The 25,268-nt window shown below is 37.4% G+C and overlaps 1 protein-coding gene across 3 annotated transcripts in view; it reads right to left on the bottom strand.

The window, feature by feature from the left end:
* Window positions 1–1,673: 1,673 nt before the first annotated feature.
* The window catches only part of LOC131030311 (ubiquitin carboxyl-terminal hydrolase 3), a 37,490-nt gene continuing 13,895 nt past the window's right edge, over window positions 1,674–25,268 (bottom strand). For 2 of the 3 annotated variants that reach the window (XM_057961039.2, XM_057961038.2), the window contains 5 exons: window positions 21,126–21,242; window positions 3,224–3,322; window positions 2,904–3,092; window positions 2,538–2,719; window positions 1,674–2,440 (listed from right to left, as the gene is read on the bottom strand). In XM_057961039.2, the coding sequence (XP_057817022.1) occupies window positions 2,032–2,440; window positions 2,538–2,719; window positions 2,904–3,092; window positions 3,224–3,322; window positions 21,126–21,242 (996 nt within the window). In that variant the 3' untranslated portion in view covers window positions 1,674–2,031. The remainder of the gene's footprint in view (window positions 2,441–2,537; window positions 2,720–2,903; window positions 3,093–3,223; window positions 3,323–21,125; window positions 21,243–25,268) is intronic. The other variant, XM_057961040.2, reaches the window with a different exon arrangement.

A 25,268-nucleotide genomic window follows, 5' to 3' on the forward strand; every position in this document is an offset into this window, starting at 1 on the left:
GTGGTGTTATACCATTATAGATAGTGTTGTTTGTCTTGGATTACAAATATCTTTATTTTTCTCTATCTCCCAAACTATATATATAAATAAAACTTATTATGATTTTTTTATTAGTATTTTGCACACTCCAAATTATTAACAACATTTTTTCTATAACATTTGTCACTAACTTGTTATGATCTTTATATTGATATTTTGCACTCTCCAAATTATTAATAATTATTATTCTATAGTTTAAAATTGTTAACTATTAATCATTACAATTATGTTTGCTAATCTTTAATATTTATTATTTATTTACTTTAATCTTTTCATTTTTTAATTCAATGCAAAATTTGTATATTTCCTCTTCTAATTCAAAAAATCTGGTCACTTTTAAAAAAAAACATTCTAATTTATTTGCAATGATGGAAACATAATATTTTTAACCAAAATTACTAACATGCATACCTATATTTTTAAAAATCTAAGAAGAAAACATAGATTACTAATTCATAAATCAATGGTCATACATTTTAATAATTTGAGTAATTTAAATCATTTTGGTTTTAAAGCATTGTTTGAAAGTATTTGGTTAACTGACATACAAAATTGAGTTTTGTTGGAGTAGATAATTTTTTTATTTTTCTGTTTTAAAAAAAAAAAACATAGCCTTCAAAAATATAATAGAAAAAAATGTAATAGAAATTCTATTTTTTAATTTTTTAAGAAAAAACCATTGGCATTGTAAAATGTCATAAACGAAAATGGAATCTGTTTTCCTTTTTTTTTGTTACTGACACTTTTTTGCCGCTTACAATTGAAATTCAGACAATATGCTGGAATCTTTCCCTTCAAATGACAAGAATATTAACAAATCTTCAAGACAATCTGCATGTCAAAAACGTATTTAAAGATACTATTTGCCATTCAAGAGCAGCTACAGGCGGTTGAAGAGAGGATTGTTTCTTAGCTGTTTGTCATGACCAATCTTCAGGAATGCTTATAAGCTGGATCAACCAGAAAGAAATTTTTGTTCCAGGAGTGATGAAGTTGTTGCTGTTGGTGGCCATCTTGCTGGAAATATATTATCTCTTACCATGTTTGCAGCAAGTTGTAATGAGTTCTCTACACTGTTCGTCATTATTGTTGCCGATTCAGTTCATAGCAGCAATATGAGGTTTTTGTTGTAATCTGCTGTTGCTGTTACAGTTATTGAACTTGTAATTTTTCTTTTTCTTTTTCCAATAAAAATAAATAAATGAAAATGGATTTTTTTTTGTTTTTATTGAAGAGATTTTTTCACTGTATGTGACCATGCCTCTCGCCATAACAAAATAAATAATATTGATACTTCTTAATATTAAATCTATAGCGAACCATAGGCCTTAAACCGAATTTCTCTTTTTCTACAACAGATCGAAATTCTAAATCCTCCATCCTTCATCCTGCACTGAAAATTCAAATTTTGCTTATTTTCCTTTTAACAAGTCTATCTCACAAGCAAACAAAAGAAAACTTTTGAACCAGTTCAAAGAAAAGCAGGAATAACTCCCAGTATTTAATAACGATGGGCAATAATTCCTGGAATATGATAACCTCTCAAATGACTGTCATTGAAATGCAATTGCATTATTGGCCTGCCTACTCAAAGTTGCAAGATGAAACAGGATATGCCTAACCAAAACAACCAGTTATGGAAAAAGTAGCTTTTATTGTTCAACTCTGTTCATTTCCAGTTTCTATTCAATGACTCGTTTACAGACTTCACTACAGCCATCCGATCTGCCAAATTGGGAAATTGTTTGCTTTTTAAGATCCAAACAGTCCTTGCATGAAATTACAAGCTACAAATTTACAGAGAAATCATAAAGGGGGCATATTCCCTTTCTTTCACTGTAGGAAGAAAATGCTAAAACTGCAGTTAACACATTTCAGAAATCACAGAAGCTGTATTGCAGCCTCTGAATGTTAAAGATTATCCACAACAGTATCAATCATCAGAATCTCAGTGGCAATATATCCTGCAATATTCACATCCACTAAGGACTCTCAAAACTTGTGGTTTAGACTCTCATAGAACAAGATATAACCATGATCTGTGTTGTTTGAATACTCTTGTGTTGAGCCGAAAAATGTTTGCACTACAGACTCATCAATCATTTCTACATTCTCATCATCAAAAAAGAGCCAGTGGTTATGGCTTTTTACAAGGCTAACATAGTGCCCATGATTTGGACCACTGCCCACATGAACCACAACTGCAGAAAGTGAATATTCTGCATCTGAACCAGGTGTATTATCAGTTGTGTTCCATAGCTTCAGCTCCATAGGAAATACAACACGATAAGAGAGTTTTTTATACCGCCCTAGCTGTTCAATAAATTTGAAACGTTTCAAGTGAATAACAAGAATTTGTGGTAGGACCTTGATCTTCATTCGCTTTTGTGCCTCCTGCAAACTGCAGTAAAATAAAGTCTGAATAAGTCCTGATCTAGTTATAAAAAGTTTGTTTCATTCTTTTTATCAAAAATGATAATAGAAGTTTAAAAGTAGACCTGCAGCATTTGTCACAAAAGAACTTGTCCTCTGCATTGAGAGTCTCTGTGGAGCTAAAGTTACGGAGACAACTTGTAATAGAACTATTCTGTTCTATATCAAGACTCAGATCCAAAAAGGCTTCGTCCCTTGCAGTAATAGTTTCACATCGCAAACACCTTGTTTCATTTGCAAACGTTCCCTACAATCAAGAATGGCAAATTTGCATTTCCTTTTTTCGGATGAATACTATTAAAGAAAACAAGAGGTGCTTTAACAATAACATAAGTAGCCTGAGGGGTGTACAGAGAGAAAAGTTTCATACTCAGAACCAACCAACCCTAAGCAAGGTCAAAATAAACAAAAGATAAACTTAATTTGATTACCTGAAAGATGTTATGAACCCAGGTAAGAACTGGAGGCTGCTGGGTACCATTTGCTTGCCCATTGACTGAGCCATTTGTTTTCTTCTCTGGTTGCGTTAGATTTCCTGATAGTTTTTTGGTGGCACTAGATTCCTTTTCTAAAATTTCAACAAGCTCATTTAACAGGAAATTCAAGAATTCGTGTGCGTCCTGTTGAAAAGTTATAAGTTATATCATACATGAACATCATGGTTTACCTATTGCACCTTATATATAATAGCAGGCCATGCCTACCTAATAGGCTCAAACAATATATAATTGACAAGAAACAAAGTACATACCTGATGCATATAACTGCGAAAAAGTTCATTTTGTTTTTTCACCCTTTGGACAAATCGTTTTGGGGCAATGACACCTGTCTTCTTCTTCTGAGAGTTGATCTGCATGCAACCAGAAAAACTCAGCATCCATGGAAATTCATAGACCATCCCTGAAGGAATACCAGAGACTCAATTGCATCTAGGAAGATAAACATGCAGCCCTTGTATTCAAGCCAAATAAAAACAAAAAATCCAGGCAACAATAATCATGGGCTTTGTGACTATTTTGGGAGGTGGTAACTTGGATAAGAACCAACTGCATAAAGGATGACATTAACGTCTCAAATTACACAAGACTACTTGTGTTGACTTGCAGGATTGGAATTATGAAAAGGAAACTTCGATGGTGATCAAAGATCAATCCACACTTTGGAAAGTAGAACCTACAAAGGGTACAAAACATGTGAAGGGCTTGGTAGCTTACTGATAAAGTACACTGAAGTGAACCCAGACGGTTTCATGCTCATTCCTAGCTGTTCCTTGCTTTTCAGCATATGATAACTAGATATGACTCAGACTGGTGAACAAGTACAGCTTTTTATAGATATATAGTGTATTTCAAACATGAAGTCACTATTAAAGTACCAAAATGGAAAAAAAAAATGTAAGATAAGGCTGAAAAGATGCCCAAGAATGCAAATGAATAAAGGAAAGCAAAGTTAGAAATCAGAAATGAGCAATAATATATCATACTCTACTCGAGAGAATGGAAAGCTCACAATGAGAACGAGATGCTCATATGAGACCAACAAGTGGGCATATATAGCATATTCCACCCAAGAGACTAAAAACACAACCAATATGCAAGAATGAAAGCCCCTAACTAAACTTAATATAGTGTGGAAAGGACCCAAGTGGATAACTAGCTAGGAAGTGAACTATTTAAATAAAGTACCCTGTTCACAATAACACCCCTCTTTAAAGTGTAACATAAGAGAAAGGTAACAAAGATGGGTCCCGGCTACAAGGCCTAATGAGGTACCTGTTGGTGTCTGTTTTATCATCTACCAAACATTAGGATAGGATACCCGAAGGTATTCTATCCTCTCCTGGAAAATCACTACTGATTCCAAGGTCTATATGTGCGAACAAGCGACTTTAGTGGAATCGCTTCTTGGGTAGTGTATGCTGAAATTTTCAAGGGGGACTTACGTTTGACAAGTATTTTGAACTGCTGGACTTGGATGGATTTAGCAATTTAGGCTCTTCTTTTTGGGGGGGATTTTCTGGGATTTAGACATTCAAAAGAAAGGGGAAAAGAGATAGGGTTCAGGAAAGCTAATCTAATCCTACGAATTCGGGAGACGGTATCAGCTAGGTGCTCTCGAGGAACCAAACCTTGCTTCGCCACACTAGGGACAACTACACAAGGCCGGTGCAATCTTCAATGGGTTGTGCTTATGATCGAGATGTTGGGATGCACAGAGGATGGGCTCAAACTAACTTTGCACGGTGAAATGGAAATCATCCATACACCAAAAGTATGAGCGGAGATACACCATCAATTGACACTTATCAAATCCTTCATTCGAATTAACAACAATGGAAGCAAATCTAAGTTAATTTTAACTAAGTGTTGAGGCAATTGAAACCATGCAAATCATTCAAATAATAGAGATTACAAAGCAGCGCACATGCAATATATTATCTGGAAATGACCTTAAGCAACAATACATCAAAAACCTCACCCTCTCCAACTGAGAGGAGGTAGCCTTATATAGTTTTCAAGAATAAATGAACGGCCGAGATCAAACAGTGATCAAGGGCCCAGATTGAAAGCTATAAACCCTAATTAGGGTTTCCCAAAACTAACTACCCTCGACCAATTACATTTGGGACACTTGTCCTTCTTGCTGAATATGAACCATCAATGAAAATAGAAGGTTGTTGCAATGTGAAGTGTGCCCTTCTAGAAGCTTCTGGATAAGTCAAGTTCATCGAACCTAGACATGCTGACTTGGAGCGATCTGATTGGTTGGAAGATGACGAGGCGCCACCTCAACGTGTTGAATGTCTTCCTTGAATTTTCCAATTTGTGTCAAGAAATTGTCTAAGTATGGAAATTTGATTCCTTCTTGTCTGATTCTGCTTGGGAGCTTGTATTTTTCAATTCCTTCTGAAGATGAAATCCTTCAAGAAGTTGGAAGTTTATTTAACTTTCCCATATTTTCACCAAGTCTGAGAACTTTTCTTTCTTTATGCCTTGAGATTCTTTCAAATGCCTCGAATTTGGAGAAGAAATCTCTTCGCGAAGTATTTCTCATACTTAGCCAAATTTTGTCCCTCTCTATGCTCGGACGAACCTTGCTCGTGAACTCCAACTGCGATCTCTATGATGATCCGCTTCTATTTCCTCTTGCGACCTGTAAAACCAAAGGAAAATAAGTTAGAAATCTATCTTGGATTAAAGAAAATCGAGGCTGCGAACGGCTAAGTGTTTGGAAAATTTCACTTCATTTTCATACTTAGCCATAAAAATTGAAATTTCATCCTCAAAACCCTTCAATCTTCAAGAGTGGTTGTGATCGTAAATCAACACCAAGTGTTATAACTCCGAAAATTTCTTATACTTAGCCAAAAAAAAAATGATTTTCGTTCTCTAGAAATTCGAATAAGTTTACTAAAATCATTTCTTAAACTCTGAAAAATACTTAGAAAATTCATAAATCTGCGTCATGAATTCCATTTCACCTTCGAATGGATGGAAGTAAGGCTGGATTTTCTCAAGAACACTCGGGAAATTCAAGAACGATTCAATAGCTCTTCCTTATGCTGGTTGTCTTTCTCAAAAAAATCTATGAAACTTTTGTCAAAAAAGTTTATCCAACCTCCAACACTGTTCAAAACTTTCTCCAGATGACCTTCAAACCGAAAATACTTTACTAAGCTCTCGTTAGTAACTTGAACTTCTTGGTGTAGAAATGAAGTTTACCACCAAGTATTTGTAAATAAAGTTAAATCCTCAATCAGAAACCCTTAAAATCTTCCAACTCATGTTTCCAATTTTAACTTCATTCTTTAGGAAAGTGTTGTCATGTTTCCAAATTCGAAGAAAATATATTCCAAAAGTTTCCAATTTGGCTATAAGTTCAAAATATTTATTAATCTTCCAATATTTTCCTTTTGAAAACTTTCTATTTTGGATTTAAGTTCAAAATCTTGAAGGATTTTCATGACATCATTTTGTATTTTCGTTGATTATGTTTGACTTTTATGTGTAGGTGGACTTTTTGGAAGTTTATCTTCATCTTCTTCAAGTTTTGGCGGACTTTGCTTACCTCTCCAAGGTATGGCGGAGTTTAGAGGGCCTTCCCCTATCATACTTAGCATCTACTTCCTTGGGCGGAATTTTGAAGGGTCCCTTCAACATGGAGGGCGGACTTTGAGCAAAGCTCAATCAAGGTGAATTTTTAGCTAAGGCATAGGGCGGACTTTGGAACACACCCCCTAGGCAGACTTCTAAGACATCTCCAACATGGGTGGACTTCTAGACCTTTGCATCATTTTGCTAGGGTAGGGCGGAGTTTTGATGGGTCTCCAACATAGGGCGGACTTTGGACTTCACCCCTTGGGCACCCCACACACATAGCGGACTTTAGAGTGTTGGCCATCATGGCCTCTTCCAAAACATGGCAGACTTTGAAGGGTTGGCCACCAACATGGAAGGATAGGGCGGAGTTTCAAGGCCATTCACTCAGCAGCACCTTGGGCAGAGTTTTGGATGACCAGCACCATGGGCGGAGTTTTGGTGAGTCCCCTTAGGCATAGCGGACTCTGGTGGCACCTCCTACATGGCTCTCTAACCTTTGGCGGACTTCAGACTTGGCTCCATCAAGGCGAAATTTTGGCTAAGGCATGGGGCGGACTTTAGACATTGCTCCTTCATGGCCTCCATCAAGGTGTAGATTTGACTAAGGCATGGGGCGGACTTTGAAGTTAGCTCCCACATGACCTCTCTTCTTGGGCGGACTTTGGTGAGTGTTCCTTCATGGCCTCCATCAAAGTGTAAATTTAACTGAGGCATGGGGTGGACTTTGAAGGTCCCTCCTCGTGACTCTCCTAAGGCATGGCGGACTTTGAAGTTAGCTCCCCCATGACCTCTCTTCTTGGGCGGACTTTGGACAAGGCTTCTCCATCACTTGGCATGCTTGGGCGGACTTTAAAGAGTGCTCCCACCTTGGGCGGACTTTGAGCATCTCTCCCATCTTGGCGAAGTTTTGGTCTACCTCCCAACTTGACGAACTTTTAGACATCTCCAACATGGGCGGACTTCTAGACCTTTGCTCTTCAAGGCGGACTTTTGGAGGCTCTCAAGAGGGCGGACTATATATGAAATATAACATTTCTTATACTTTAAGTTATATTTCATATATATTGTCAGGATGTTTGAGAGTGGTTTCGGGCCTCTAGGACGAATAATGCAAAATCTAGTTTTTGGAGGATTCTCCAATTTTCCAGACTTAGTCAAATTTCAGGATCAAGATGACATTCCAAACTTAGCCAAATTTCAGGACATTTGAGGATCAAGATGATTTTTCGAGCTGATTATCCTTTGAAGGTGCCATGACCCCCTAAAATATAGGAACTTAGCTTTTTGGGTCAAAACTTGAAAATTTTGGATCGCGGTCGAAGCAGGTCAGTGGTACAAGTGTAAACCCTAGGTTTGCATCCCAAAAAAGCAAAAAGCCTAAAATCTAGGGATTTAGCTTTTTTGGTCAAAACTTGGAATTTTCGAGTTTCGGTCGAAGCTAGTCAGTGGTGCAAGTGTAAACCCTAGGTTTGCATCCCGAAAAAAGCAAAAAGCAAACATCCCTAAAAAATAGGGAAAACTTTCTAAAAATAGCCATACCGGGGATTGGGCTAAAAAGGCCAAAAACGAAACTTCCTAAAAAATAGGAAAAAGCAAAAAAGCAAACTTTCTAAAGTTGTCCAAATTCGTCCAAATCAATTGTGATCTTCGTCCTTTTCGTCCAAATCAATTGCGATCTTCGTCCTTTGGCCTCTCTAAGCACTCTGGTGGTGTTCGCATTTCGGAATCACATAACTTGCAAAAACTAACTTTCAATCGTCAAGCCTGAAATGCTCTGAACTGGACAAGGCTTGGTGAAACTGCAGCAAAAGGTCATAGGACACTAACAAAATCCCTAGAAAGCAGGAAAAGAGAGGGTCCCCATTTGCAATGGGGCGATGTGTGAAAAGGTCACAACAGTACCCATGTACAAAAGATCCCCTCAAATATAAAATGAGAAAAATCCAATGGGAAAAAGTCCCCCAACAAGAGGATGAATGAAGGTAGTCTAAGTGACCCCGCTAGAAGATATTTCCTGCACCCCCAAGGTAGACCGTGGATGAACATATTTGACCTTAGTAAAGGGTTTGGTGAAGACATTTGCAACCTGCTCTGATGTAGGACAGTAGTGCAAATCGATAACCTACTCCTAAATCAACTCCCTAAGAAAATGCGTATGGATCTGAATGTGTTTGGTCCACTGATGATAGACCTGGTTCTTGGAGTTTTGGATGGTGCTCTAGTTGTCATAGTAGATGACTTATGGCTTTTGAAAAGTGATACTAACTTCAATGAGGATATTTTTAAGCCAACTAGCCTCAGTGGGGACATTGACAGCCCCACGATAGTTAGTCTTAGTTTAAGAGAGTGCAATGGCATCTTGCTTCTTGCCCTGCCAACAAATAGGACTGAAACCTAGGTGAAAAGTGTAGCCAAATGCGGACTTGTCATCATCAACATCACCAGCCCAGTCAAAATCTGTGTATCCAAACAGGTCTGAACCTGTGCCTAGTGCATGGTGAATCTCATACTTGTGAGTAACCTAGATATAGTGCAAGATGCATTTGGTAGCTTTCCAATGAAGCTCATGGGCTCTGTCATGACGTGCAAAAAAATGTCAACTGCAAAAGAAATGTCAAGGTGAGTATAAAATAAAGTAGATGAGGTTACCAACAAGCTGACAAAACAAAGTGTTGCCAAGCAATGATGTGGAACACTTCACCTCAAGCTTGACCTCAAACAAAAAGGGAGTCGACACAGGCTTACCATCAGTCGTATGAAAACATGCCAAGAGATCAAGCATACTTGGGTTGTGCAAGAGAGATCTCAGAAGTGGTCTAAGTGATCTCGATCCCGAGGAAATAGTGCAAGAGACCCAAGTCAGTCATGGCAAATCTGTCATGCAAAGCAAAGCAATCTTGACACTCGCAATGATGGTTGAAGTGCTCCCAATGACAATCAAGTCATAAACATAAAGAGCACCCTCCTGTCTTAGGATATAGACATTTTGATCCAAGTGGCATCTTGAGAAACCAACTAAGAGAAGAAAGGAGTCCATCTTGGCATACCAAGCTCGTGGGACTTGCTTAAGTCCATAGAGAAACATCCTCAATCTGCAAACCAATGAAGAATCCTGAATGAATCTTTGTGGCTGCTCCATGTATATCTCCTCTTGGAGATCCCCACAAAGAAATGCACTCTTCACATCCCTCGGATGTACAGCCCAACCATGAGCTGCAGCAATAGCAATTATCAAGCAAATGGAGTTCATTTTGGCAACGAGGGCAAAGGTTTCAATGTAGTCAATATCTAGCACTTGTGAAAAACCTTTCACCACAAGTCATGCTTTATACTTGTCAACTAATCCATTTGCAACAAATTTGGTTCAATGGACCTGTCGTGACCTTTTCATACATCGCCCCATTGCTAACGGGAACCCCTTCTTTTCCTACTTTCTGCAAATGGAGTTCATTTTGGCAAATTTGGTTCAATGGACCTGTTGTGACCTTTTCATACATCGCCCCATTGCTAACGGAGACCCCTTCTTTTCCTACTTTCTGCATTGTTAGGTTAGGGTTTTGGCTGCTTAGTGGGCAATTTTGTGTTTCTCGTGCCCGAGTCTCAGAGTTTTGATCATGCCTAGTGCCGTTTAGGATTTTTGAAGTTATAGGATCAAGTGCATAAAATTGAGATTTTAATGATCCTAGTTTTGTCCAAGTGTTGACTCTTTTGAAGCGTTAACGTGTTTTTGAAATGTCCTCATCGATGATTTTAAGTGCTAAGGTGTTTTCAGACCTTTTGGAGTTGTTTTCTCGCTCCTAGAGAGTTATTCAAGTTGATTTCGCACTTTGTCCCTATAGATTTCCTTGTGTTACACTCCAATTTTGATGAATTTGCCTAAGTCCAAATGAGTTTTATTGAAATTTGAAGTTTCCTAGTGATTCTGAGTGGAAAAATCATCATTTTCCGGATGAAAATCCATATTCTAAGGGTTAAAAGGTCAAAATTCCATACTAGAGGTGCTTTTCCCCTCATATTCCTAACTACCCATGGTTTTCCCCTCTCAGAATCCAAACTGGACATGGATTTCCCCTGAAATCCATACTAGGGTCGTTTTTCCCCTGGAAGCAATAAAATTTGACTAAGTATCAAGTTTTATCCTGACTATCCACGTTTTTCCACCAGGGAGGTATGGATAGGATTGCGGATGACATTCCACACCTAGGTCGATTTTCCACCAAGTCTTTTGTGACAAGTTTTTGAGGATTTTTGTGCGGATTTTCATCTAGACTCAAGGCGATTTTCCATTGAGATCATTTTTAATGATTTTGAGTCTGGATGAGATTTTCCATTGAGAGCATTTTTAATGATTTTGAGTCCGGATTTTCATCCAGACTGAGGTCGATTTTCCACCAGAGGGGTATTTTTGTGTGATGACTTAATTTTAAGTGGAATTTTTCACTCCACACTTAGATCGATTTTCCCCTAGACCCATTTTTATGCACGTTTGATGATTTTGAGTCCAGATTTTCATCCTTGCTATGATCGATTTTCCCCAATTGGCCCATTTTGGATTTAAATTGAAATATTTTTAAAAATGAGCCCCATTTAATTGTTTTTTAATAAAAGGCGATGATTATTTAAAAAATGAAAAACAATTAATAAATGATTTGCAATAAGCATTTAATGTTTTCAACCTTCTAGAAGCAAATCAGTTTTACCCAAGCAAGTATAAGAACAAGTGTTTTATCCCGCAATGCTTGTGTGGTAAAGTTGGTGATGAAAGCAAGTCTAAAGGAAGGAGTCCAGCATTATTTTATTATTGAGTTTGCCAAGTGTGTATGTGCAAGGGCGATTTTCTCCATAGTTGGCGATTTTGGAGCAAGTGTTCAAGTAAAGTGATTGATTGAAGACTCTTCTTGCTGCCATTTTTTCCCATTGCCATTCCATTTTCCAGCTAGGCGATATGATTGGTGGCTGCCATTGTTGATTAAGTACCACGATTTTTGGTGAAAATAGCAATTTTGTGCAAGGGCGATTTTTGTGTTTGGAGCTTCTACCTCCAACTTAAATGATTTTCATTGATGCCGCCATCCTTTGCTTGCTGTTCTCAGACCTAAGTTGGCAGGTTTGAATACCATTGATGACATTTTCAGACTTGTGTGAGGTGATGCCATAGCTGGAAAATTTCGATTTTGGTTTGGTGCCATATTTTGGCGGATCCCTTCACGCTTGGTGGCTGCCATTGTTCCTACTTGCTGTGGTTACTGCAGATCTGAATTTTGACGCCATTGCTTCAGTTAGTTCGACCTCCATTGTTGGCTGATCATCAATTTTCAAACCTAACTTCTATTGCCCAGCCAACCACAACTATAGCGATTTGCATTTGGAGACATATTGGGGGCATTTTGGGATCATTTTCAGACCATTGGAGGGCTGTCTCAGGTCTGCAACTTTGTTATTGGCTGTTTGTCCTCAGAAAACTTATCTTTTACCAGCCATACCTATGATCCCAAGTTGATTGTTTTTATCATCAAGATTGATTTTTATCAAGTTTGTGCATATTTCTGAATGATTGCAACATGTTTTGAGAGTTTAATTTATTAGTTACAAGTTATCTTCAAATTTGTGACCTCCATTGTTGACTATGGAAGGTGTCTTCAGACATAATTTTTTGTGAAAACACAACCTTTCACACCTTTCCCTAGTCACTCTTGATCCGGTATACTCCTTTGCACTATAATTTACGCGAAATATCTAAGTATAAGGAGGTGTTGATTCCATGAGGGTTTCATACCCTAATCTTGTCACATTTTGTATTTAAAATTGTTAAGATCTACCTAGAGTGTGAACTATTTTCCTGATTTCATACCCTAATTAGCCTAAATCATTAAAAGGTCAAGAATTCTATTAAGAATATTATATTTTTCCTAAGTTCTAACTTCAAGCTTTGTACATGTGCGATGTCGAAGTCCAGATTTAAGGAAAGAAGAGAACAACAGAAGATACTGGAAACCAGATTCTATCCAGAATCCAAGATGTCATCCAAATGGAAGGAGATTACAGATACAAACATGCATTTCCTGAGCATGAACCTGATGCTGCAGCGGATGTTTGGAGTCAAAAATCAAATTCCTTCCCCAGCATATGCAAACATTATGAAGTGTGGTATTTTTCAAGCCGTTGGATTCCCACAGTCCATACAGTGCAGTGAGCTTATCTTGGAGTGTGCACGATGTTATGATCCTCGCTCGCAAATGATCAAGACTCCTAAGGGCATTGTCATTGCCTACCTTGCTGAGGATGTGATTGTTGAGGATGTGATTGCTGAGGTGTTTGGAATTCCACGTGGAGCAGATATGAAGAATGCAACTAAGGATGAATATGAAGATTGGTACACGAAAAAGATGGATGCGTGTAAGAATATAATAAACAAAGAGTGGATGATCGAGCCTAGGCTTCATCATTCCAAGGCTCCCAAGACACTCATGTGCACAGACTTCAAAAAGGATTATAGTGACTTAGTATTCCTGCTTAACAGAGTGATGGGGATGACACAGGGTGCAATATACGATGGATGGATGTTCTACTTCATTCAGGATTGTCTTAGAGGGACGTTGATAAATTGGTCTAGAATCATAAGTGACAATCTGGACTTTCAGCTGAGGAATGTATAGCGGTCCAAGTCATTCGCCATGACTTCCTACTTGGTATACTTGCTTGCACGGTTTGTTACATACAAAAGATTGATATGCAGAGGTGAAGTCGAGAATGGGCAAGGACGATTCAGGAGTTATGAGTGTTATCCCCAGCTGAACATGTATAGAATTGAAGACTATAAGAGAGTGAATGACGTATTCACAATGTACATCACGCGGATGCTGCAAGACGGAATCCACAGGAGGTTGTCCAAAGAGGCAACAAAGTTAATAGAGAAATACGGATCATGGTATATTCAGTTTCCCACTTTCACGTACCATAAGATTCATGGGTTTCAATCCAAACCCTACAAGCTACCTAGGTATCCTTCTGACAGAATGATCTTGTTGGAAGTGGTATGAAACAGCTTCTAGAGTTTGATTCCATTCAGAGAGAGAAGCATAGGACAGGCATGACATTCCCTATTTCAGTTGGGAAGACGTTGGAGGCTTGCCAGTCTGCCTTAGTCGCCAGCACTACGAGTGAGGAGCTTGCATTCTATCGATTTGCAACCTTCAAGAAAAGAGAAAGATTTGATCCAGATAAGAAAGTTGGAAGGATCAGGGGAGAGAAGTTCATCCACATGACAGACAAAAGATTATTGGGCCAATCTGATGGACGAGCAAGCAGTGAAGAGACGAATGTGGTCCACAATGTCAATGGATTTCATGAGGAAGTGTGGACTTTTCCTCATTCTTGATCAGGTGTTAGATGACAGGGATCATACACATCCACAATATGAAAATGAAATGAAGAAGGCAATCTTATTGCCTAATTGGTCAGAATCAGAAGAGATTGATTTGAATGTATTGATGAGAGAGGTCTTGAGTTTCTCCTGTACATGGGTGGATGTTCAGATGAATAAGTTAGTTGATATGGGTGTTTCCTTCACTTATGAAAAGATGAAGTCGGAAGAATCCACTTCCGAAGATGATCAGAGGACTATCAGTGATATCAGGATTCATGCAAATGAAGAGAGTCAAACTCCCAAGAGAAGGAAAAACGTGCCAGGAGTCAAGGCCAAAGGAAAGAAGATTGAGGAGGTCAAGAAGAAGAAACAGAAGACTACCATTCCTTCACCACCTCTCAATGTCTTGTCAATTAAGGAAATTGAAATAACATTACAGAATAAGGAGACCCAGCAATGTTCTAACACAGTGATACTACCAAAGAATATTCAGGATTTACATGCCACAGCGACATCTGTTCCAACAAATGAAAATGATGATCAGCCAAGATCCCCTACTGTCCTCTTGGAGGTTAGTTTGGGAAATGAGATATATGATTTGACCAGGGGTAATCCTGATGATGATGATGATGATGATGATGATGATGATGATGATGATGTTATCTCAGCATTGAGAGGGCTTGATTGAGATATTTGTCTCGATGATGGTATGGAAATATCCGCTATTCCTGATTGGCTGATAAAAAGTATGGAAAAAAGTAAGAAAATGATAGAGGTACAGCTTATTGATAACATTGATGACAACCTAGCTAGGAGCAATAAGGAGAAAGAACCCAAGAGAGCTGAGATTTTGTCACACATAGCTAGAAATGAGACGGGAATGTAGATTGCGTAGGTGGTTGTTCCTATTGGAGGTGTGACGGCAGACATTGCTACTCCTATGGATTTCCAAATTACTTCAGTTGCCCTTGGCCGTACTACAAGAGCAAGAATTTCAGGAGGTTGGTGATAACCTCAAGGCGATCAACGCAAGGTTAGATAGAGAAATTGAAGAGAAGGAGAAGTACAGAGAAGAGAGTATCATACTTAGAGAGTATATTGTGGGGATAAGGCGTGAGAATCCCACCCCTATTTCCCCTATTGCGGTTAATCATGGATTCACACTATAAGACAGCGAGATATACGCTCTCAAAGGTGGAGAAGTGGATTGAGAGTGCAAGAAAATAGGCGGATGATTTCCTTACTTAGTTTGTCCAGGCATATGATAGGACAACAGGGCTCATGTTTAGAATCCAGTATTTGGAGGGAGTTTGGGAAGAATTCCGGCCTATTCAGGAGAAGACTATTCCACGCCTCGGAGCTTTGAAGAAGATTCCTAAGTCCACGTTGATCAGCGAGAGCATTGTGCACAGTGGAGACAGGTACGATTTCCATGGCTGGTATTGTTCATTGGCCATGAAGAAATCAATTTATGTTTGGATCATTCTTTCACTTCTTTACTGTGGCTGGAACTTCATCATCGGATATGGCAATTTTGTGATGCTGCTGCTTCGAATGGACTAAAATGAACTAAAAATAAAGGGGAAAGGGTTAGAGGATCTAAATCTACTCCTAAGGGCAGTGATATCAATAGATAATGCTTTAGTGGACAAATTCCAAATAAACCAAGCTCTGCTTTGCCAAGTTTAACTACAACTCCGCAAGAACCGATGCAATCTTCTGGGGATGTTGAAGGATTTTCACATTGAGAAAGTGCATTTGAATACCCAACACGACGCAATCCAAACCACTATTCACAATCGAACTTAGCATAAATTTGGGGGTTCGGGCTAACTTTACACTGCAACTTACAATCAGCAAAATGCAAAATGTATGAACCATGGGAATTAATCAAACACCATTACATTCTCCATTGAAATCAAAGCACTTTATCTAACAACTGAGAAAATAAAATTCTACTCTAAGTGAGGAAGGTGAAACCATGCAAGTTTTGAAAAATAACTTAAGTGAACACCATCAGAGAACAATGCATCACTGTTATTATCTCAAAAACTTATCGCAACAATTTCATACAAGTCTCCCTCCGTTACAAATGAGGGGGGTCACTCCTTTATATAGGCTTCATGCTTGAGGACACATGCAAACGCAAATTAGGGTTTTCCCAAAAAGATTCCCCACACATGATGCAACAAGGTGGGAATCAACAATTAATGACCCATCATGCCCATATACAATTAATTTTACATGCCCAAAATGGCATCCATTGTGCATTAAATGCACTTCTTTCAAATTTGCCCAATGTGTAATAAATGCTCCATCATCTCCTGAATAAGATAGTTACATGCGAAAGATGCTCCACCGCTGCATTAAGTACAACGGCTGCCATGCAATGAATTAGCCGCCACCATGGTCAACTATTCCAGCAATGAATATGCCACTATGCCTTTACACGATGGCTGCATGCAAAAAGATGCTCCATTGACTCAACATGTGCTGATCCGACTGCCACTTAGCGAGAAACCCCTGGAGAGATAAAACTTCAAGAGAGAAATATTTGATCCATGAAAAATTTTCTTGAAGTTCTTTGAACTTTCCTTGCTCTGGAGGAGATTTTTAATGATTTTCCACCATCTACTATTTTTTAGGAACTTTCCAAAAATAGGGTTCCAGGTTCCAGGAGTAGGGTTCCAAGTTCTAGGAGAGAGAAAATTCTCTCACAAATCCAAATCTGAAAGAATTTTGAATTTTGGATGACTTCTAATGCGTGAAAATGGATTTTTCAAAAAAAATTACCAAGGGAAAATTTCTTGTTCATCCTTGATTTCTTCCCTACCTTAGAAAAAAAATTTTACCTTCAATTTATCCCAGCATGGAATTCATGTTGTGAAGGAAAGAAATTTGTTCGTTACCCCTAAGGAAGGAATTTTCATGATTTCCAAGAACTATGTCCTGAAGGAAGGAATTTTCATGATTTCCAAGAACTATGTCCTAAAGGAAGGAATTTCCAACACTTAGTCAATTTTTCACTTTTTCCAAGAATTTTGTCCTGAAGGAAGGAATTTCCATCACTTAGCCAAATTTTCACCTTTTCCAAGAATTTTGTCCTAAAGGAAGGAATTTCTGTCATGAAGGAAGAAATTTCCATCACAGCGCCAAATTTTCACCTTCCTGAAATTTTGTCTTGAAGGAATTTCCAACACTTAGTCAATTTTCACTTTTCCTGGAATTTCTTCTTCTTGGGCGCAATTCTTCCCTAATGAAGGAATTTTTTGAATTTTGAACCTTTCTCCCCGAACCTTGATTTTTATGTTTTGCTTCCAACCTTAGGCACATTTCGGAATTGGAGAAGAAATTTTGGAAATTTGTTCCTTGAGGAAGGAATTTTTTTGTGCTTTTTGAGTTCATCTTGTCCCGAGGAGGCTTTTTCATCAATTTGCCACATTTCCTATTTTTTAGGAATTTTCCTAAAATTTAGGACCCAGGTCTAGGTGAGAGAATTCTCTCACGATTCCAAATCTGCAAACAAATTGAAATTCGGACAAGATTTGATGTCTAAAAATGGATTTTTCTAAAAATTTCCTGAGGGGATTTTCTGCTTCTTCATTCTATTCCTGACCTTCAAATTCCCCTTTGCCTTGGAAAATTTCCAACCTTGGGCGTGGAATCCGCTATGTGGGAAATTTCATCATTTCCATGCCTCTGTCATTTTAACATTTTCTCCTTGACTTGGGCGCTATTTTCCTCTTGTGGTGGAATTTTGATTCTTCTTGGTTTTCCATAACCCCTCTCCTCTAGCGCCCTAACTCATCCTTGGGCGCAATTTTCCACTGGGCAAGGAATTTCACTTTTTTCACATTTTCCATGCCATGGGCATTTTGGCGCCCTACTGACTCCTTGGGCATAATTTTGACCTTAGGAAGGAATTTTGACTTTTTCATGAATTCCAAGACATGAGCATTTTGGCGCCCTTTTCCAGTCCTAGGTGCTGATTTCACCTGGTGATTTCCAAACTTAGTCATGCTTCAGAATTCAGGATGCCACTTTAGGAATCGGGGTGAATTTTCCAGACTTTGATGATTTTCAAGCTTTCCATTCCTGGACTGAATATCCACACACAACCAAATTTTGATCACTCTGCCTGCTCTTTGACTTTTCCGGATTTAGAAATGATCGTGTATGTCTGGTCTTCAGTGTCTGCCTACAAGGACTTGCCACAAATAGAAAAAATTTTAATGTCAGCATTAGAGCAAAACAGGACGCAGGGATACTTTCTAAAAATAGAAACTTACTAAAAATAGAAAAATGCTAAAAATAGTAAGTTTGATTTTCAATGAAATGAAGACATTCCGGGAGGCAGTGAAATCCCTAAAAAATAGGAGCTTTCTAAAAATAGAAAGTTGCTCAGAATTCACTCAAATTTCACGTGCCAGTTCCTTAAAGGGCCCTAATGCCAACTCTATGTTCATTTTTTCCAAAACCCTAAAAGAAACCCCTAAAAGCTAGGATTGAAAGGAGAAACCCTAAAACTGTCGAAAAAAGCCCCAGACTTAGCCAAAATTGCTCAAACGAAAAGCAGACTAGATCAAACTGGACCCACTCACTTGCAAACTTGGAGCACTGACGAGACTATCGTGAAAAGACCCGACAAACAAAGCCAAAAGACCGAGAGAGCCAAAAAAGTAGGGGGTCCCCATTTGCAATGGGGTGATGTGTGAAAACTTCACAACATGTCCAAAGTTATCTAGCACACATATAATAGATTTGTCTTGCAACATAAAATATTTTTGCTCTTACATGCTCTTTCAGTTTTGTGTGAGCATTCTTTAACTCACATGGGTGTGTCCAGATTCAGGAAAAAAATGACACTTTCATTTTTGCCATATGAAAGAAAGACATTTTGAGGCTCTTTGAAAACCAAAATGATAGTTGCGACTGTTTGATCTCCATACTGGTTATGAGACTGAATGGTATCTGAGCCAAAAGCACATCTTAACACTTATAGAACAAGGTTGCAGATGAGAAATTTTCCATATCAACCAAAAATGTACCGAGTAATTCAAGATGTCATTAAAAAGGCAAATTGTTATGGAGCAAGTAATAAGTTCAATAATCTCTTGTCAGCTAAATGACATACAAGGTGTAATTAATTCTGTCAAACCACTAAAGGATCTTTGGCAAATAGACTGTTACAAACTTTAATTGCCATCTCAAGCTTAAAGACTGGTTTATTAATATATTATGTTATCTAAATAAGCTGTGTGTTAACCCAATTTTGGATCCCTTGAAGCTAATGGAATTTTGCATGGTATAATTTCACAAGGACATGAAAGAAATTATCAGCCAAGGTTTGGATGACCAATCCAGCATCTCTTGCATTGCAATGTTTTTAAGTTAAGGACCTAAACAGGAAATGAGATGAATGAAGGATCATGACCTAAATAGGCAAAAAGGGCAATGAATAAGATAACACTTCAACTTCAAGTTGTAGAGACAGAACATGTGATTAATTCCGTTTGAGACAGAACATGTTTAAATAGAGATTACATCTTTCATGCAAGGTGTCATTGAAGAATGAAAATCTTAATTTATTGTAACGTGACAACACTGTGACTCTTATGTCTGTTCGAAATCCTCAGGATTTAGAAATAGGCAAGGAAAAAGTGGTGCTAAGGAATGATACATTACTTCAGGCCAGACACTGTTTGTATTGTGATAAAAAGACTATGCCTATCAATCTCAGTATGCCATGATGAGTTTTCTGCGTGTATCTTCAAGATTACACACTAGGCTGAGGGATGGAAGGTTGAAGAAAGCAGAATGTTGAGCACCACAAGTGATTGAAGGTAGTTGCCTCTCTCAGGCCCCACTAATAAGATGTTCTGCACTGAGAAGAGTGAACCGGGTTGGTATGCACAAAAACATAAGGATGTGAGAAACACGGAGAGAGACTGATGGATTGTACAAGACCAAAGGCCCAATTATGTGTAATAATCACGCAAAAAGGAAGTTCAGAAACAGGCATAGAGCCTAAGGACAGAAAAGGAATGTTGACTTCTAAGCACATAGATAACCAAGATGTTTTCTAGTCAGATAACATTGAAGAGGCCAGGGAAATATTCAATTAGCAGCAGAAAACACCAACCTCTTTCAGTGTTTACAAGATACCAGCAGAATCCAGTTTGACAGTCAGATGTGCTAGATAAACGCAAAACTGGCTACACACCGAAGTAACCAAGTATGGCCTTGTTATAGATGGGCTTACAAGAAAAATCAGCAATGCCTCTTTTTTTTTTTGACTGATCATATATGTAAGGATTTTTAATGGCTTTATTTCTGATTGATCAATAAATTCATATAGCTGAGCTGCTAAATTGCCCAAATATACCAAGGAATGAACTCAGAGAATTGGAGTCTGGCAACATGGAAAGTGATCAGCCCATAAGGGGAATGATTAATTAGCAGCTGAAAACCACCAAACTCTTTTGTTCTTTGAGAGTAAATTACCATAGGAGCCCAATATGTGGATGGTGATCCAAGAACAAATTATGGATGGGGACACTACAGTGTGAAATGCATGAAGACAGAAATTAAAAAAAAAAAACAAGTATGCCCTTGTTATGGATGTTCTTAACAATCACCACTAACAGTTCTATTCCTGACTGATTTTATGTAAGGATGTGCAACGGCTCTCTATCTGGCTGATCTTAATTCATAACCAACCGGTTTAAATAGAGCAACCATGGCATATATCAAAGAACAGGCCTATAAAGTATAAGGCACTTGCTATTGAAAAAGTGGAGGAAAATACAGTCTCAAATGCAAATCGATACCTTACCAAAGTAAAAACGTTGAAATACAAACAATGAAGCTTCCTAAATCATTCCACTTCCCTATTCTAAAGGATCTTCTACGTCCTTTGATAAAATCACATCTATTAAGATACTCTCAAGATAAAAAGGCCGGGTAAGAAACAAGCATATTCCAGTAAGGAGCATTTTAAAATGGCTTTTGTGATTTCACTTTCTAGTATAAGGCAAGTCAAGATATTTGAGCTGTCAATTTATATGTAGAAACTCATTGCTCAAAACAAAAATGCTAAACTTTGTCACACTATTATCCATCTCTTCAAAGAAATTCTGCATCTCCCTCTTCCTAATATTACTCTGAAAACCAATGAATTTATTGACCTGCATAAAGAGATCTGCCAAGCATGTTAGAAGATTCTCCTCTGCTTCCCCAGTTGGCTTATTGTGGCTATAATACTCCAACAATTGGTCTCTAAACGGAACACAGAAATAGAGAGCCTGCATTAGGTAAAAAAAGAGACTTCTTAGTTAACTCACCAATTCAGAAGTTAATAATGAAGGAAAAAAGCATTAAGATGGTCTTAAGCTGTATCTTAATATACTGAAAAATAACTCCAAAAAGATGCAAACATCATCAAAGATGTATTCATTTAAAAGTTCCTTGTGGCCTACGTTATTTGTGGCTTGTCTTCAGAGAGATATCTGAAAAGCTAAATAAAAATTGGATGAAAACTATAAACATCTAATCAAAGATTCTGGTGGCATGTGATTCAAAAAATAGTTCTTTCCCTCCATTTATCTTGTGGCAGAACACTCCATGTTCTATTTTACTAAGAAGCCTCTTACACTTGTTTAGAAATCAATAATCTCTCAAAAAAGAAATAATTCCCCTTGTTTTTGCAACAGATAATTACTCAGAGAGTAATTTTCTAGAATTTTAGCACTTAACATTTCTGAAAAGGGGAAATGGAGAACAAATGAGTTTGTTCATTCTGACTAAGAACTTTGCAACAAGATACAGATATGTACAAACTTAGAAACAAATTTAATAAACTGGCAATCTCCAGGTGTTTTTAAAAATTTATATTTCGAATTTGTAAGAGACCATCTATAATCAACTAATGATTCATTATTCATTCTCAAATCTAGTGTTCACATAGCATCAATTATAAGCTTTAAACATGCCTCCGGAATAAGGATGGTCCCACAGCAACATAATCAAGCATACTTTGCATGTGCTTGGATTTATATTTTCAACAAAAACAGAACTCTTCAACCTACTGGAACAAAATCCACAGGCCTTAAGCAAATCCCAAGTACAAGTAATAAATAACAATTCATTCCAACATTTTTGACCTATATGATGAGAATTTAATGTTTCCAATTACTTAAAAAACGGATAAGGTACAAACAAGATACGTCTACTTTCACCCACTGTTACATGAGCAAGTAGTATCCCCCATAAAGTTAGATAAATTATTCATTAGATTATCTACAGATCACATGTGAATATTTAGATATCTGTACATATGTTCCATCATCATGCAAGGTCTCATTTACATTAGAATAATCAATTAGTCACATGCAGAAACTTTCTGCATGGATTGCTTGATCTTGCACTGTAATGAGTGTGATCTGATGTACAAGATAATTTTCAGTATCGCTCTAGATCATGTACTTGTTCAGTCAAATTCAACTATACTTGCCCAGTACAAGCTATGTTATTGATCATATTAATGTTAAGAAGAGATTGGTGCAATTGGAAGATTAAACTTACTGATTAGTTCTGCTGCTGTATAGGAAGATCAAAACCATTAAAATCTACACGTTGATGGATAAGATTTTGTGATTAATTTCATCTCTAGGAATTTTTTTCTTTATTCCCTGTAATATAATTATGTTATGGTAAATATCAACATCAATAGTGTACTGGTCCAGAATTCAAGTTGGGACAAGAAAGTAGAATATTGAGAAATACTGCACAGAGAAGAGTGGCAATGGGATTGCAGGGGCATAAAAGATGAGCATGAAAACCCCTTAACGAAGACACATAATATACATCAGCCAAGTTAGAAATGTTATGAAATCCAAAGATAGATTTCAAAATACAACTGCGAAGTAATCTGAGATACAATTGTTTTGTCAAAGAGGCAATGAGACGAAAAGTCAAGATGTAAGGCACTAAAGAATTATTCAACCCCTCCTTTAAGTGTGTAAGATGAAAAAACTAGCTCCTATCTTCTGGTGGATCAAATGGAAAGATCCAACCCCTTTTCCTGAACCCACAAACAGAAGTGACACCTTGCTTGGATTTGCTTTGCTCTATATGCTTTTTTTTATGTATGATGCATTATTCTAGATCCTCATATCTAGGATAGGTTACCTAGAAAATATTTACTTAAAACCTTTACAGTTTTCAATAATAGATGAAGTGTCGCTTCTGCATCTTGAAAATTCCTAAGATGATTCTATTAAGGAGTAAAGCAAGAAATTTTGGAAAACCATACTTTTTGAAAGGCATCTTGTGGTTACTGAGGAGGATTGCCCAAAGAATTGAAGCAAGACGTTAAGGATGAAACAGAAACTTTCCAGGAAAAAAAAATTTCAGTCAACAATTAGAATAGGAGTCTCATGTGGACAAATGTTCTAAGTTATGAGAAGTTTAGGACTTTAAATTCCGAAGTTATTGGGTCCTCTATTACATGATATGACAAAAAGATTGTATATATAAAATCGTCCTTCAAAAGATTATTGAGTATAGAATGTCTCCCTCTTTTATAGGTGCTTCTTTTCAAGTTAAAAAATACTTCTCGACTTCTCAAATTTGTTGCTTCAAACCAGTAGCCTTATTTTCCTTTTTTGATTAACATAACACACATTTCTCTGGTGTTTATAAATTAGATTGGAATTAGTCCTCTATCAAGATTAGTTACTAGATTACTATAAAATTTTAATTAATGTTAAAACTGAAGAGCATTTTTTAGTTGCTTTTTCTACTTGTGCATGACCAATGTACCAAATGTTGAAAAAAAGGAAATAAAGGAGTTGCATCCTCAACCCAAATGGGGCATTCTTACATCCTTGAACACAGGGTACAACTATCATCAAAAGGCCAAGGATATTTCTCAACCGTATTGGGTACACCCTTAGAACATAGCAAGGAATCTCAAGCATGGACACCTCTAATTCCTAAAATTAGAAAAGTATTATCAAAGCATGCGAAAAGATAGACTAGACTCTAGAGTGCTTGAATTGTAAAGTTTTCTACAAAACACAAGTTTGATTTTTTCATTGATTAATACTGAAGAGAAGTAGTTTTTTCTATAACACCAGACTTTACCGTCTCAAATCCAAAAATGGCCCTAAGATTTGGTGCTTAATACCATGTCACTAGTAGCCATCTAAATTGAGTTCTTGAGAACTTCATGATAATGTCAAAACAGCCCTTGGGTTCATGTGTGCAGTTTATGATTCTATGTGATGTTCTTCATTGATAAAAATTTGCATGATTGCTAACATAAACAAAGATTTCCTATACGACAAGATAGCAAGAAAATGGATGTTATCACTTTGAATCTTCCTACACATTGGAGCATCAGGTTTCTTGTGATGTCCCCAATACAGGACATAAAGATATATGATTAAAATAAGTTATAATTAAAGATCTAAACCATTTTATTAGAGAGAACAAATAATTACAAGCATGATATCAAAGAACCACGAACCATTTATGGATAAAGAAAACAATTATCTCAGTATCGACCTAGAAAACATAGTGACTGGCAAAATCGACAATGTGTTTGATAGTATCAATTATACATGAAGTTATGGGAAAGTAGCACGACTTGCTTGGATCAGGTATAACGTAAGGGCCTACTCACAGCTGCCACAGGATAAGCAGCACAGAAGGAAGATAAAACAATATAATTACAAACGATGATACCTCCATCATCAGCAATTACATAGTAATTATGAATAATAAATTAATTGAAGGGCATTCTAATTATAGAATCGATGTTATTATGAAGAGTCATCGATATTATGACAACTGCTGTAATGCTACCGTGTAATTTGTTAAAAGGCACGATTAGTGGCAACAAAGGGCAGTGATTTGGAAGAGATAGAAGACGTGTCTTTTCAAACCACCTCATCATATTATATATGGAGACAATCAAAATCACTTTGAATGGATGGACGGGAGTTATATATAATTGCAGTTTAGAAGAACAGGAGGGAGGCAAAAAGGCCCAATATCGTGTGTATGGAAGCCAATATCGTGTGTATGGAAGCCCAGGATTATTCACATCTGACACAACACTGCATATCCTATATAATATCGTATATATCAGACATAGCATCATCTCTTTATCTATAAGTAATACGAAATCTCATTCATAGCATATATATATATCGGTCATGAAGAGGATTATGAAGGAGCGGTGAGAATTCCATAAGTTTAGTTATGATTAGGCATAAATACATCTCCAGGCAGCAGTGACTATAATATGCACAAATTAATAGGCT

Source organism: Cryptomeria japonica, chromosome 11 (assembly GCF_030272615.1).
Source record: "Cryptomeria japonica chromosome 11, Sugi_1.0, whole genome shotgun sequence".
In the NCBI taxonomy this organism is placed as follows: domain Eukaryota; kingdom Viridiplantae; phylum Streptophyta; class Pinopsida; order Cupressales; family Cupressaceae; genus Cryptomeria; species Cryptomeria japonica.